Here is a 12,018-nt window from a genome sequence, read left to right as displayed (position 1 = left end):
TGTGTGTGCGTGTGTGTGTGTGTCTTTTTCTTAGCTCTGTACTCTGAAAATCTCTCACCCATCACCTGGAGCTCATCGAGCACACAGAAGATGGACTGTATTTCATAAAAAGCAGCTATGAAGCCTAGAGACCAATGGTTAATGTAACATTTACACTGAAGAACCACCTCCTCAACCAGAACTTTGAGAGACCTGTGATCCTCATCTATGGTAAAGATTTTCTCTTTACATCACAATTCCATTTTTAACAATCTTTTTTTTTCGTTACATTGCTTTAAACCTATGCTGGAATTACAGTCCATTTATATAGTGATTTTTTAATGCCACAGGTTTTTTTTATTTGCAGAAGAGGGGCACAGCCACAAATCGAGAGACTGTTGCACTTATTGTCCTCTGCATGGGTTGCATAGGCTTACTGTTTATTGACGTAATTTTGTTAACATTGTTGATCTTCACAATCAAACCATTACAAATGGGTCAGAATGCTCAACAAGTCTTCCAGACGACTATTTCCCACGCCACTTCATCTTTCTCCACTGGCTACTCGCTGCACGCATCAAATTAAAGGCATTGCTGCATGTGTATGAAACGGACAACTTCTTGAGAACTTCACCTTCTTACACTTTTTGAACATTTACACCTCGTCCAGAATACAGAACACTGCAGTCAATCGATGAGTGCTTCATTGTGGTATCTTCCTAAATAGGCACAAAATCATTCTCCCGTTTGCTCACTGTTTCTTGCTGCTGGAACGATATTTCAAACCCTCTTCGATTATGTTTCTCACAATATTAAAGTATAACTAAAAACAATTCAAAACAGTGTCCACGGCCCTTAAAGGGATACTTCACCCAAAAAATTAAAATTCTTTCTTAATTTACTCACCTTCGAGTTGTTCCAAATCTGTATAAATTTCTTTGTTCTGATGAACCCAACCCCCCCCATGCCCCGCCCCCCGCCGCCCATTGACTACCATAGTAGGAAAAAGTACAATGGTAGTTAAAAGTGCCCCAAAACTGTTTGTTGTCTTACATTCTTGAAAATGTCTTCTTTTGTGTCAAATAATTTTTCCTACTATGGGAGTCAATGGGGGGCAAAATCTGTCTGGTTATAAGCGTTCTTCCAAATATCTTTCTCTGTGTTCATCAGAACAAAGAAATATTGTATATAGATAATGCACTAAACTTTTACATATTTCACATGCTAAAGAAATGATACAATTGGAACTTTGGTAAAAACTGCTGAGGTGTGATCTAGCTGTAGTTCAGGCTAAACAGTAACGTCCAGCCAGATAATCTTGTAATGTTTACAGTAGCGGTCACTGTGGAAGGTACAACCACAAATGACCACAGAACAGTGAAACTACATTCACTGTTTTGTGCGATCCTCTGTATTTTAGATGGTTGTGTTTGACTGTTATGCCTTGGATTCTACTGTACTTCATTGTATGTTTCATATTATTACTGTTATATACTATAGTTTAAATAAAGGATAGATCAACCAGCAACAGCAAATGTGTCATCATTGCTGTCTTTCTTCCAAAACAACAGTACCGTTTTTCTTAGAAAATAGTAAACACATGCTTGTTTATAGGACGCCGCAAAGCCTATTTAAATATTGAATAACCTTGCCTCCAACCAATAAGACGTACATGGGCGGCGCCACACGTAGTGCGTAGCTATGCACTCTGTGAGCAGCAGGCAGTATGCGTGTACTTGATAGTTTTTTGCTTAATAGAAGTGCAATGGCAGCTCCTTTATTGGACGTTATTAATTAAACGTTGATAATAGTCTTACAGTTCTATAAACAACAAGAAATGCAATATGCCTTTGGATTGACCTACCTATGAATTGTTTCATTATATAAACCATGCTCCTGAATTCACTGGGAAAATGCTTTGGCTCTTTCCTTTCGTCGTGGCTGATCTAGTGGGTAAGCCATATTTCTGACAAAATGTATTGTGTGATAGTTCATCCAACTTTTTTATGAAGTTTAATGTTTTGCATGTGAAAGTAATATAAATGTGATCTCTGGTATATAAAATTGTGATAATTTTTAAGAGTTTTGAGGTTCATCATTTCAAATGTAATAGGCCTACAGCAGATCATGTCAGATTTAAAGAATGGATCATCTGTATACTATGGGAGCTTGATGACTATTTAAAAACATGGGCGAGCAAATTAAGCATTATTTGTAGAAGTGTATGGCAGTGTTCATAATAGATGTGAAATGAAAGACTCGTAATTCGTAAAGACTCTTATTACTTACGTAATAAACTGAGCTTAAGGACAGTTACAAGAGATTTTTTATATAGTGCCAGTCCTATCAGATGTTCTGTTCTTCCTGGATAAAATTACAGGAGATTAGAGGTACATGAAAAAAAGCTGAAACCTGAGTCACCACAATACAATGTAACGAAATTCTGCACCCTTTAGAAAAACTTTGTGTGTGTGTTTCTATTCAAAAGTCTTAAAAATCTGAAACAAGTGACTCTTGATATTTTGAAAACATCTCATTTCTAGCCCCCTTTGAGGTGACTGCCCCTGATAAACAACTGAAGGCCATTCGCGGTCGTCCAGCTATACTTGGCTGTAGGTTCACACCAGATCCCGATCTCTCAAACTTGGTGGTTACCTGGCAACGGCAGGAAGATGTACAGGTCGTCCACAGTTTCTATTATCAAAAGGACCAGTTGGATTGGCAGAGCCCGGTATACCGCAGTCGGACATTCCTGTATAAATCAGAGCTTGCTAAAGGAAATGCCTCTTTACAAATAACGGAAGTCAGCCCAAACGATACAGGCGGGTACTTGTGCATAGTGACCAATTCACAGGGAAGCGCAAGAGCCTTGGTAGAGTTGACTTATGGAGGTATGTTCATGAAGAACACAGCAAAAACCTGGAAATTGTGTTGTACAATCCTCCTTTTCTACTACCAAAAAATAACATTGTCTGACTTTTGTATTTTCCTTGTATATATGCTTTGCTATTATTAGTTCTTCACTTATTATTAGTACAGTTGCTGTTTTTGGTGAAATCATGATTTCCACTGTCATCAACTTACAATTTTGTGTAACTGATGCAGAGTAATGCATATAATCTTAATAATCCATACAATCTGACATGACCAGATTTGTTTGTCTTTTTCAGCTCTATATTCTGAGCCCAGGTTAAGCATCCATATAAACTCCTCAGCATTCATAGTGAAGTTTGAGACGGAAGGATTCCCCAAACCTGAGGTGAACTGGCTAAGTAAGCAGGGTGAAAATCTCACCCATCAACTGGAGCTCATCGATCTGACAGAAGATGGACTGTATTTCATAAGGAGCAGCTATGTAACCCAGAGGCCAATGGTTAATGTTACATTTACACTGAAGAACCACCTCCTCAACCAGAACCTTGAGAGGCCTGTGATCCTCATCTATGGTAAAGATTTTTTCTTTGTACTGATCATCACAGATCACATAACAGATCATTCATTCTTAACAGGTTTTGCAGAAAGATGTTTTAATGTGTGTGTGAGAGGTTAGAGCAGTGGTCACCAACCCTGTTCCTGGAGATCAACCGACCTGCAGACTGCAGCTCCAACCCTGCTTCAGCACACCTGTCTGTAATTATCAAGCAAACCTGAACACCTTGATTAGATAGTTCAGGTGTGTTTGATTGGGGTTAGAGCTGAAATCTTCAGGACGGTCGATCTCCAGGAGCAGGGTTGGTGACCACTGGGTTAGAGGCATGACATTTAAATATGTTGTGCATTAGTTTTACTTGTCTAAAGTGATTGTTTATTCATTTTCCTAGATTAACATGTATTATCTGTATTTGCTCATAGTTTGGTTATTAAAGTGTACTTGTCAAAACTTAACGTTTAGAAAGAAGAAACAATGGTTCCATTGATTATTGTGTATGACTAAGCTTCAACAGTTGGGGAACTAATGAAAGTGCATAGCTGAGAGTTTGTGTCATTTTTTGTTAGTAACCAGGCAGTTCTCATCCATCTCATCTCATTCCATTCTAAAAGGCTGAAAGATGAACAGCAACAAATGGGAATTAGTCAAGCACGTTGAACAATATTTTTGAGCTCACCCCAAATATTTTTGTTCATCACTCGCGTTATTTCAAATTCAAACTTGTATGGCTTTCTTCTGCAGAACACAAAATAAGATATTTTGAAGAATGTCTGTAACCAAACAACATTGGCCCCCATTTATTTCCATTGTATGGACACAAGAAAAAAATAATTATTGTTTCCTGTAGCTCAGTGGTAAGAGCATTGCGTTAACAACGCAAGGTTGTGGGTTCGATCCCAGGGATTGCACATGTATAAATGTATAGGATAAAGCAATGTCAGTTGCTTTGGATAAATGCGTCTGCCAAATGCGTAAATGTAAATAACAGTCATTTGACATTGTGAATATCAAGTTCCCCTAGATAACAGTTTACTTTATCTACAAATGTACTTTACATTGTTATCTTAAGAGTTTGCTTACGGTTTCTTTACCTTAGTTGCTATCAACCACCCCTGTTCATTTGTGGAAACAGTGAGTAATTCTGGATTCCATGCTGTTGCAACAGATCTTTACTGAAAATGGGATACATAAAAGTGTAAATTATTAACCACGGCATAATAGATCATTGATGGCACTGTGGCATTGTGGTTCAATATTGGCTCTTAGATGAAAGCATTTGTTAAACATTAACATTTAGTCATTTAACAGACGCTTTTATCCAAAGCGACTTACAGAAAGTTCAGGGAGCAATAAGCGATATGTCATACAGGAGCAATAATACAATAGGTGCTAATACAAAGTTACTAGTTTCAACAAAAGACAAATAGTTAAACAAAATAAACTGGTGATAGTTCATACAAAATGAAAATTCTGTCATCATTTACTCACCCTCTTGTCATTTCAAACCTTTTCGACCTGAACACAAAAGAAGATATTTTCAAGAAAGTTGCCAACTGAACAGCACTGGACCCTATTTACTTCTAGTGTATGGACAATGCAAGTTAATGGGGTCCATGTTAACAACATTTTTCAGAATATCTTCTTTTGTGTTCTGCGGAAGAAAGAAAGTCATACAGGTTTAAAATGACAAGAGGGTGAGTAAATGATGACAGAATTATTATTTTTGGGTGAACTATCCCTTTAAGTTTCGACCCTATTTAAACATGCCTTTACCCAAGCACTTGGAGTTTTTCCAAGAAACTATATTAAAATGCATACTTGCATAATGCATGTTTTTACTTGAATTTGAGTAGAAGTGAAGACTTCAATAACATATAGTAAGGCATTCCCTTGCATTTCATTAGTTTAACTCTGTCTGTGGAGGTAAGAAATTCCTGTGTATGCTTTCCAACTCTTATAGCGATGTGACTGAATGTATTAACAGTTTGGCCCAGTTTCACAGACAAGACTTAAGGCTAGTCCCAGACTAAAATGAATGTGTGACCTGTTATTAACTGAATATAACTTGCCTAAAAATATCTTAAAATATATGTGTCAAGATGCACACCAGTAATGTATTCTTCTAAGGTATTTTTATAAAGCGACATAAATATCTTAATCTAACTAGCATAGTCCTGGTTTAAGCTAAACCATGTCTGTGAAACCGGGCCTTTATGTTTTAACATCCACTTAAGTGTGACTTCAACTTCGGCATTCTCTAAACTCTGACTGAATGTCTTTTTGTGTTTCAGATGAGGTCACTGCCACAAATCAAGCACCTGTTGCAGTTATCATACTTGCTATGTTGTGTATTATGTTGTTTATCTGCATCATTATATTAACATTGCAGAGACGGAAAATGCAGAGATCTTCAACTGCAACGAATGGCCACGCTCTTGTACATGCTTCATTGATGGAGTGATGTAGGTTTAGGGCTTGTATCATTTTTGCTTTCACTCCACCCTTCTCCTCATTTATCAAGAATGCAAACTGCATGGATTAAGTAATTAATTATTCTCAGGTTTGAGCATGTAATTGAAAAAAAAACACATTAGAATTTAACTGTAAAAGTTATGGGTGTGTGTAAGTGTTATTGCCATTATTAACTGCTGTGCCTTTTTTATACTTTTTATGGGTGAGGATGATTTAAGCACACATTTACTTCAAATAGTTTGAGCAGCTCATGACTAAAAAGTCCATATATGCAGATGTTTTAATGAAATCATCATTTATAATATTTATTCAAAAGTTTCATAAGTGTCCCTGTCCTTACATTTTTTATTTATTTTATAACATATTTACCATGTGCCACTATGCTTAGACGTGGATACTAGTTCACTGAACTTCGGCACGTTTCACATATAATGACTGAAGAAGTAATACAACTTCAGTAAAACGGTTCAGACTAAAAGTGATGTTCCACATGATCAAACACATAATTAACCAGTGTTGTCAGTTGACAGCAACCACGACTGATCACAGAGCAGTAAAACTACAAACACAGTCCACTTAATCCTCTGTACTCTAGATGAGTGTGTTTGACTGTTTTGTCTTGTATTTTAGCAATAAAGTCTGTAGGAGGCAGCTTTGATTCATTAACCTAATCGTTTTGAAAAGTATACCATTTATTGAACTTATATTACTTTAGTTTCATGCATCATGGACCACAAAAAATAGATTATAAAATAATTAAAATAGATAGCGGTGAGGATGATGCATGTTGCATTTCCCACAGATAGCTTATCTGCTCTTTTATTACCAGACACAACAACACAATCTGTGTTATTTCTGGGACAACACACAAAATGAGGTGTCCTTAACTACACACATCTCTCCGTTGTTCTACGACATTTTGTGTTAGTTTAAATGTGTTTTGTCCCTTTCATTTATTTAACACAAAACCAATACAAAATGACACATAATGTGTAAATAGTCTAACACAAACAATGTGTTAATAATTAACACATAATTTTAAGTGATGTAGTTCAAAGAAATGTACTTGAAAATAATGTAAGTATTCACACAGTATTCCATATAACTGCTGCACTGTAAAATCTAAAATCTTTGTTAAAAACAACACAGTCTGTCTGAACACATCTCTGTGTCTTGTTAAGGACAACATTTTATGTTACTTTTAACTCAACCTGTTCCTGTATGTCCTTTTTATGTATTTAAGACAAATTAACACAAAATGACTCATAGGCCCGGTTTCACAGACCAGGCTTAAGGCTAGTCCCAGACTAAAATGAATGTGAGACCTGTCTAAACTGAATGTAACTTGCCCCAAAATATATTAAAATATATCAGTGCCATTGTTTTGTCACAAGATGTTCACCAGTAATGTATTCTTCTAGGGCATTTTTATAAAAGCAACATAAATATCTTAATTCAACCAAGGCATAGTCCTGGCTTAAGATAAACGTGTCTGTGAAACCGGGCCATAATGTGTTGTAAAAATGTTAAAATTCCTTAACACAAAACCACATTTTTATTTAACACATGTCCAAATACATATGTGACATGTACAAGTTAAAAACCACCCATCAATGAATCATTTGTTAAGTATTTTGATATGGGATGAATTTAATATCAAAATGATTAACAAATGCAAATTTTGAGCATTTTGCGAACTGTTGCTGAAGCTGAACAGCAGTATAATATGAACCAGCTCCTTTTCAGTCGGATTTGAATCTTCTCCATGATGTCACAATCATTAGCAGTAAGATGTTTCATTCTGCCATATCAAACAAGTCCAAGCGAATTACAAAATTATCTTTATCATTGTAAATAGAGCCATGCTGTATTGACTTTCTTATACATCTTTGGGTTTATATTGTATGTATAATCATCTTCGCTTGTTGTTTAATCATCACAGGAACAAACAGAATGACGTTTACTATTCAGAAAACGGCAACTTCCATTTTCAGCCTTGCCGGAAAAAGATTTGTTAGATAAAAATCTGATCTGGACTGCAGAACACAAAGCAGCTGCCTTAAAAAGAGACCCTGCACAGACATGTAGGCTATGAAATTTAGTAACACCAAAGCAATGCACTGTTGAATTCTTCAAAAATAAAAAGGGCGTTACCATTGGAGTCCCGGGTGAACATGACGAGTGAACTTCTCTTGAGAAAATCTCTTGACTATCCGGTAGAGCAGAAACTAAATACTCAAAAAGATTTAGTGATACACTTCATAAGATGCATGTTTTTCAGTTCAATGCTAATAAAAAAGACATTTACAGACAAATATGCAATGTTATTTATACAATTTTTTTAATTATTATCTTATTCAAGAGGTGATGTCTTCAATCGATTCAAGCATCCCACAATGTATTACTTAATAGCTTACAGATAAGAAAGAGAATGTTTGAAGTCGTTACAAATCAAACAAGTTGTATGACTTTTAACTGCTTCACAATGTCATGGAAGTCTTTTAATTGTTTGCATTTTCAATTGTTCTATAAAGAACCTTAAACATTTGAAGAAACTTTTTCTTTTAAAAAGAAAGAAAGAAAGAAAGAAAGAAAGAAAGAAAGAAAGAAAGAAAGAAAGAAAGAAAGAAAGAAAGAAAGAAAGAAAGAAACCGTGTTTTTTTTTTAGCACCTTTAGTTTAAAGAGTAGATCGTGTTTCTCAACTCAAACTCAACTCAAACTCAAAAATCAGCAGTAATAGCAGAAAATGACATTTAGATGCTGTTTGTTTAGCAAATAAAGCTTCTAGATTGTATGGATTGAGCTGTCTTTCTCAATGTCTTATGACAGGCTTAAATTGAAAATAAATAAATATATATATATATATATATATATATATATAGTATATATATTCTTGGTTAGAAAATAAAAATGAAGAAAGAAAGATAAATAAATAAATAAAAAATTCCACTTCTTAATTGTGAAAACATGTTGTCATTAAGTTTCTCTTTTCTCAAAAGCTCCTTTATCACAGTCAAACAACAAAAGCTGTCAATCCTTCAGCCCATATATTACAGTTCAATGTTAAGAGGTTCAGCAGAACTCAAATCTTATGAAGAATCAATGAAGTCATTGTTTAATTCCTTCCTCCTGGGTATTTACTGCATGGTTGCGTCTACCTTTTTTGCACTGACAGGTAGATTCTTATGACAACAAATACAGTCTCCCATGCCATTTATGTACTCATTCCTTTCTAAAATAAACATGAGATTTTACTGTGTTAAACGTGCTGCATGTAGTTAAACAACTTACTTTTGGCCATTATTCATAGGCTTTTACAAAGTGAATACGACTGATATTTGCAGTTAAATGGGTTTAGATTCTAACAAACCTCTTTGTAAATCACAGTACAAAGTAAAACAATGACCTTTAGCATAGGATCAAACGTCTCAAATTAGGTTGAGAAGGTGGTTCTTAAAGTCCCAGTGAAATAAAAAATTACAATGCCTATTTTTTCATGAAATATTCACTGAAAAAAATCTGTTGGATTAACATGAAAAAATTATGTACATCGGTTGCACATAATAAAGTTATGTTTACTCAGCATAATTTCATTATGTTCAAGTTGCCGAATTTATGTTTGTTAAACAAACATGATTTTTATATGTTAACGTTTCATATTTTCATTTAACGTTCTCAACATAAGTGTTTTTAGTTAATGTGACATAATATTTTATTTTATCTCTAAGAAGATATGAAGTTAACCAAGCTTAACAGAAATTCAAATTCAAAACTGTAACTGCCCACTACCTGAGCAAAGGCAACGCTTTTCTAAACAATGGTAACGACAAAACTTAAAAATATAACAAACTCCTCAAATTCTCAAAGATAAATGAACATTAAACTCTAACAAGTGTTTCTCTTTACTGAAAAACACATAAAACAACACTTAATTAGGAAAATAACTCTCAAAATGCAGTCTTACGCAAAGCATGCTGGGAAATATAAATCTTCTGCCTAGTTGTAACAATTATATGTTAACACAACACGAATCATTTATGTAGTGCCAACATGAATGGATTATACATAACTGAACAAGAAAAAATCATGTTGTGACAAAATTGTACAAAAATTATGTTGATTTAACTTATTTAAATTAATCAAATTGGACAAGCAGCAAAAATCCTTTCTTAGTGTTGCAGAGTTTATTGTAAATCCTTTATCAATGTGTGTCATTCTCTTTTTAAATTTAGTGTGCCCTCATAATCTTAAATTAAAATCTGAAAATGCACTTCCTTCCTGTAATGATCCATCTTAAATGACGTGTGTTAGACGGCTTGGGTGTAGCATCCGATAACTTCTCCCCTTCAACTGTCAGTCTGTTGCCAGTTCCATTTCAAAATGCAACGGCTGTTTTTATACATCCAATCAAATCGCAGAAAAAGACGAAGGCCACGCCTGCTATTTTTCTCAGAAATTCCCATAAAATGACCCAGAACTGATACTTATTCATAAAAGATAAATGGTTGAATGTCAAATGGTTTTAACAGAAAAGTATTTTTCTTTAGTATTTTTCTGTTTTCTAAAGGTTTGTCTTAAAAATATATAACAGACAAATCTTATTGTTTCACTTTGTCAGGGTTACGAGAGACAGAACCCATGTGGAGACAGCTCTTAACCAAATTTTTTTTTATTTAATAACATGAAAACATAACTGAAAATCCCTCGAGGGGGGAAAGAGAACCAAAACATGACGAGATTAAAAACAAAACTCAACTTTAACTAAATCAACTCACGGGGCAGACAAAACATGACGGTGGGGTTACAAAACGATGCAGCACAAGACAGCAAATATAAGGGCTTTAAATAGGGAAGAAACTAAGGGGAGGTAATGAGGGAGACAGGTGTAGGGATGAAATAATGTCCGGATAATGAATAAGGAAACAAGGGGGCAGGGCTAAAATGAAAGGAGAGCACATGGTACAAAGACACAAACAATGGCCATGTGCTTCCGAAACAGACACAAGACATGGGGTTGTCATGATCAGCCAAAACAAGAGAAACAACTACACGGAAGACAGGATCATGACACTGTTAAAGTAAAAACAAAGGTTTGTGATGTTTATTTTAAAGCTTAAGTTATACTCGTGCGTAGGTGGTCCTACGCGTACCCTGTGCGGTACGTACCCTACGCCGTAGCCTGACGCGCACCTCTCCAAAAATGTAACAACGCGTCAACTCAACGCGGACCCTACGCGGACCGCAAGCGCTGTGATTGGTCTGTTTGAACCCCTCCCTCAGGTCAAAAAAACAAAAAAACGATAGCATCATGTTTACTCAAACGCATTTCCGAATTAATTATCTAAGTAAATTATTTGTGCTTTTGTATTTAACATCTCAAGCTGCAACAAAAGTGACCGTTTACTTGCCACTATCACTGCTAATGCTTCTCAAACGAGCTCATTCTTCTTCGGCTCTTGTCTTGGTTACACAAGTAACACGCGCGTGGACACTGACGCCTAGTGGTCATTTCCTGTCGACGCGGACAACGACGCAAAAGTGTAAATGAAAACCGACACGTAACCTACGGCGTAGAGGCTACGGCGTAGGTCCTACGCACGACTATAACTTAAGCTTTAGGCAGCGGCTATTTGCACTAAGTGTGCATAGCAATAGATGCTATTTACACTAAGTGAAAATAGCGACAGATGCAATTTACACTAAGTTTAAATAGCAGTAGGTCCTGTTTAAACTAAGTGAAAATAGCAGCATTACACTAACCGAAAAAAAGCCTCATTAAAGTAGAAAGGACTTGGTCTTGTATGACTGAGTTGGCCATGTGAGAACACAGGTGTCCTGAAATTTCATCCTATTACCCGTCCTACCGGCCTTGCAAATATGCGGAGCCCGTCTGATCACCCCTCGGAGAAAAAAAACAAGACCCGCAAATCCGTGGCCACAGTTTTGTAATTCGTTCCCACAGTTTACAAAACCGTGCTCTCGGATTAATAAACTGTACCCACGAGTTTACAATCCGTGCTCTCGGTTTTGTAAACCGTCCCTTCAATTTTTGAAATCTGTACCCACAAATTCATAATCTGTGCCCACGCTTTCGCAATCCGTTCACACAGTTTTGCAAACTGTAGCCTACTCGCGG

At 35.8% G+C, this 12,018-nt stretch overlaps 1 protein-coding gene across 1 annotated transcript; it reads left to right on the top strand.

The window, feature by feature from the left end:
- Positions 1 to 1,686: 1,686 nt before the first annotated feature.
- Positions 1,687 to 6,590, top strand: zgc:172120 (uncharacterized protein LOC799440 homolog). The gene is made up of 4 exons (XM_057341970.1): positions 1,687 to 1,932; positions 2,523 to 2,870; positions 3,150 to 3,425; positions 5,701 to 6,590. Exons 1-4 carry the CDS (start codon positions 1,893 to 1,895, stop codon positions 5,868 to 5,870), a joined length of 834 nt encoding a protein of 277 aa, XP_057197953.1. The 5' UTR covers positions 1,687 to 1,892; the 3' UTR covers positions 5,871 to 6,590.
- Positions 6,591 to 12,018: the final 5,428 nt, after the last annotated feature.

This window comes from Triplophysa rosa, linkage group LG9, assembly GCF_024868665.1.
Source record: "Triplophysa rosa linkage group LG9, Trosa_1v2, whole genome shotgun sequence".
Lineage (NCBI taxonomy): Eukaryota > Metazoa > Chordata > Actinopteri > Cypriniformes > Nemacheilidae > Triplophysa > Triplophysa rosa.
This window is presented reverse-complemented; position numbering and strand designations above follow the sequence as displayed.

Excerpts from the sequence above, each read along its gene's own strand:
- zgc:172120 (XM_057341970.1), top strand. The coding sequence starts at position 1,893 with ATGCTTTGGCTCTTTCCTTTCGTCGTGGCTGATCTAGTGG. Across the intron at positions 1,933-2,522 it reads CGTCGTGGCTGATCTAGTGG|CCCCCTTTGAGGTGACTGCC; the intron begins GTAAGCCATATT and ends TCTCATTTCTAG. Across the intron at positions 2,871-3,149 it reads GGTAGAGTTGACTTATGGAG|CTCTATATTCTGAGCCCAGG; the intron begins GTATGTTCATGA and ends TGTCTTTTTCAG.